At 51.0% G+C, this 4,422-nt stretch overlaps 1 gene segment (V, D, J or C); it reads right to left on the reverse strand.

The window, feature by feature from the left end:
* Window positions 1-312: 312 nt before the first annotated feature.
* LOC105519373 lies at window positions 313-1,144 on the reverse strand. The segment is given in 2 exon segments: window positions 313-840; window positions 1,000-1,144. Coding segments are annotated over 2 exon segments (540 nt in total).
* Window positions 1,145-4,422: the final 3,278 nt, after the last annotated feature.

The raw sequence follows: 4,422 nt of genomic DNA on the forward strand, positions 1-4,422 counted from the left end.
TCAGGACAGGGATAGAGGGTGTATCTGGAGGCTCAGCCAGAAATAGCTCCCTCCAAAATGCAGGCAGCGAGTTGGAGGGGTAAGCTGCAAGGAGGAAGGGGAGGTGGGAGAGAATGGATGGACCAGTGTTCAGTGAGCTGACTCCTCCTATCCTGGCCTGTTTCCCCAGGGAACATGCCTGGGAGGCTGTGATCCTCTCCTCCAGGCTACTTTCCCACTGTTGCCAGGATTCCCCCAATGCCCCACTGAGAATCCAAGAGAAGCATCAAATTATATGAGAGATAAGAAATGAAGAGAGGGAACAGGATTTACTGGTTGACAAATGATGCTTATTGAGGGTCTTCTGGGTACAGAGAGAAGGGCAAGATGGCTTGGGATGCAGAGAGATCCCTCCCCTGGGATCCTGCAGCTCCAGGCCCCTGTGGGTGGGGTGAGGGTTCGGAACCTATGAATATTCTGCAGGGACCACTGTCTTCTCCACGATGCTCCCTTCATGCACGACCTGACAGCTGAAGATGTTGAAGGACATCCACTGCTCGGGCATCAGGCTCAGATAGCTGCTGGCCATGTACTTGCTGCTCTGTTTGGAGGTCGTGGCCATCTCCATGCCCTGGGTGATGGGGGTACCATCTGACTTCCAGGTCACCATCAAGATTCCTGGATAGAAGTCACTCATGAGACACACCAGTGTGGCCTTATTGGCTTGGAGCTCCTCAGAAGATGGCAGGAACAGAGTGACCGAGGGGGTGGCCTTGGGCTGTCCTGTGTGGACAGAGGAGGGGGTGAGAGATGGCAGAGGTAGCGTGGGGTGTGTGGAGTGCCTCTCTCCATCTAAAGTCTCTGGGAGGGTTCATGGTGTGTCCGTCTGCTCCACCCAGGGCCTCTCCCTCCCTCTTAATTCCCTCCTTTCGATTGGAGCCCTCTGAAGAGCAAACAGTCCTGCAACCTTCCTAGGGGCCTTCCCAAGTCCCCTTTCCCAAGTGAGCCTGGCCCACTCACCTCTCCTGGTAAAGCATGGGCTCCACCCAGACAAACCCTGGGGCTCTGCTATTGACCCCGTCCCACCAGCCCGACCGTAGGACCCTTCACATCGGCTGGGTTCTTGGGGTTGCTTGCCCAGACTTCGGGTCACCGCAGCCCCCATGCCCACCCCAGCAGCCTCTGATGCACCTGGACCTCACCTGGTGGCCCTGGAGTTCTCTGCACCCCTGTTTACTCCCCACTAGTCACCTCCTGGGTCTAAGGTGCCCTTCCTCAAATGAAGGCGGGAGGTCAACCCGTGAACAGAGAGATGCCGGACCCCAGAGGTGACAGGACTCCAGGGACAGACACATCTCTGCCCCAAGAGACCCTCTCCTTTCTTGTGACTGTCCTGGGAGAGCTGGGCTCTCGGACCTCACCCAGACTCATCTGTCCCTCAGTGTCCCCCGGTCCTCCCGACCCAGCACAAGCCACAGAGCTGCAGCCTAGACCCAGAGTCTTCTCTGTGCCTTCCATTGGTCTTCCTTTGGGGTGACCCTTGTGTCCCCAGGCCCCCATGTGGCCCTCCCACACTGGATGAGCATCCAGCCCTCAGCCTAGACCCTGGGGTCTCTGCTGCATGTGACATGGGGCTGGCCCCTCTTTTCAGTGACTCTCTTCCCCTTGGGGTCTGACTCCCCTTTCCTCTTCCCCTGGAATCTGTTTCTCCATGGCCTATGCCCGGCTGCTGACTCCCCCAGACCCCCACTCAGTCCTCTTTCTTGGTCATCTTCACACTCTGTGACCCCCACTATTGCACACATGGTGAGGCTGGAGTCAATCCCAGCTCCAAACCCCAGCTCCTCAACTGCCTACTGACCATGCCCAGTGAGCTACCCAACAGGATGCTCAAACTAATCACATCCAGAGGAAATGACCACCTTCCCCCAGCCCAGCTCATTTTCCACCTTCAACTCATCACAATGACCATGGGAGGTCTCAGCCCCTCAGCCAGAAACCTGGAGTCCCTGGACTCAGTCACCTCGCCTCCCACACTGAAAAGGCTTCTGCATACTTAGCTACTGCAACTAGACATTCCTTTTTTTCTTTTTGTTTGAGACAGAATCTCACTCTGTCACCCAGACTGGCATGATCTTGGCTCACTACAACTTTGCCTCCCAGGTTCTAGGTAATTCTGTCTCAGCCTCCAGAGTAGCTGGGATTACAGGCATGTGCCACCACAGCCAGCTAATTTTATATTTTCAGTAGAGATGGGGTTTTACCATGTTGGCCAGGCTGGTCTCGAACTCCTGACCTCAGGTGATCTGCCTGCCTTGGCCTCCCAATGTGCTGGGATTACAGGCGTGAGCCACTGTACCCGGTGACATTCCCTTTAAAGCTAAATGAAGGCTCAATATAATTAAGAAACAATAAAACCACCTTCTGAGACTCCAAAACCATAAGAAGAGTGAACTTTCCTTTTCTGGATTTTAATCTCAAACTCTCTTTGGTACAAGGATGTGGTGCTGAGCTGGGGCTTACTGGGTGCAAGCTCCCTGCCAGGGGTTCAGACCGGAGTGTTTCTACCTTAGAAGCTGGTCTAGTAATTGGTGATTGGTTTTGTGATGTGAACATAAGATCTTTCTTGATTTATTTGCTTATTTATTTGTTGAGACAGGGTCTCACTCTGACACCAAAACTGGAGTGAAGTGGCACCATCACAGTTCACTGCAGCCTTGATCTTCTGGGCTCAAGCGATCCTCACACCTCAGCCTCCTGAGTAGCTGGGACCACAGGCATGTGCTACCATGCCCAGCTATTTTTCTTTTAATTTTTTTTGTAGAAATGGGGTCTCACCATGCTGCCCAGGCTGGTCTTGAGCTCCTGGGCCTCCCAAAGTGTTGGGATTATAGGCATGAGCTATCATGCCCAGCACGATTTTTTCTTTTCTTTTCCTTTCTCTCTTTTTTTTCTTTGAGATGGAGTCTTGCTCTGTCACCATGTTGGAGAGTAGCGATGCGACCTCAGCTGCCTGCAACCTCTGCCTCCCAGGTTCAACTGACAGTCCTGCCTCAGCCTCCAACTAGCTGGGACTACAGGCGCACACCACCACATCCAGCTAATTTTTGTATTTTTAGTAGAGACAGGTTTTCACCATGTTGACCATTATGGTTTCAAACTCCTGACCTCCTGATCCACCCACCTCCATCTCCCAAAGTGCTGGGATTACAGGCCTAAGCCACTGTGCCCGGCCTTTATTTTTTATTTTCAAGAAAAAACTTGTTTTTTGAGATGGAGTCTCGCTCAGTCACCCAGGCTGGAGTGCAGTGGCAGTATCTTAGCTCACTGCAACCCCTGCCTTCCAGGTTCAAGTGATTCTCCTGCTTCAGCCTCCAAGTTGCTGGGACTACAGGCACGTGCCACTACGCCTGGTTAATTTTCCTTTTTGTTTTTGTTTTTTTGAGCCTCCCGAGTAGCTGGGATTACAGGTATGCACCACCACGCCCAGCTAATTTTTTGTATTTTTAGTAGACATGGGGTTTCTCCATGTTGGCCAGGCTGGTTTTGAAATTCCAACCTCAGGTGATCCACCCTCCAAACAGCCTCCCAAAGTGATGGGATCACAGGTGTGAGCCACCACACTTGGCTCCATTTTTATAATTGTGGTCAAACATACATAGCATCAATATTTCCACTTTAACTAGTTTTAAACATACACCTCCGTGGCACTAAGTACATTCACACTGTTGGGCAACCTCCACCACCATCCATCTTCAGAACTCTCATCTTCCCAAACAGAAACTCTAAGTCCCCCATTCTTCCTTCCCCCTCACCCTGATAACCTCAAATCTACTTTTTGTCTATGTGAAATTGCCAATTCTAGGTACCTCATAAAAGTGGATTCAAATGACATTTGTCCATTTGTGTCTGGCCTATTTCACTAAGCGTAATGTCTTCAAGTTTCATCCATGTTGTAGGTTTTTGAAATCAATTTAAAAATAATTAACAATTAAAACCTACTAAGACCTATCCAAAGTAGTCCAGCCAGGCACAGAGGCTCACGCCTGTAATCCCAGCACTGTGGGAGGCCGAGGCGGGGGATCACCAGGCCAGGAGATCAAGACCATCCTGGCTAACACAGTGAAACCCCACCTCTACTAAAAATACAAAAAAAAAGCTGAGTGTGGTGGCACGCACCTGTAGTCCCAGCTACTTGGGAGTCTGAAGCAGGAGAATCGCTTGAACCCAGGAGGTGGAGGTTTCAGTGAGCCAAGATTGTGCCACTGCAGTCTAGCCTGGGTGACAGAGCAGGACTCTGTCTTAAGAAAACTTTAAAAAAAAAGGTTCAAATGTGGCCTTTGAAAAGTGTGTTGGGTCTGTCAGTATATAAAATGTATGAAAGGTAGCCTGTTCCAGAGTTAAGTTTGTAAAGCTGAGAACCATCTGCATATACACGGCACA

The sequence above is a fragment of the Colobus angolensis genome, unplaced genomic scaffold (assembly GCF_000951035.1).
Source record: "Colobus angolensis palliatus isolate OR3802 unplaced genomic scaffold, Cang.pa_1.0 Scaffold346, whole genome shotgun sequence".
In the NCBI taxonomy this organism is placed as follows: Eukaryota; Metazoa; Chordata; class Mammalia; order Primates; family Cercopithecidae; genus Colobus; species Colobus angolensis.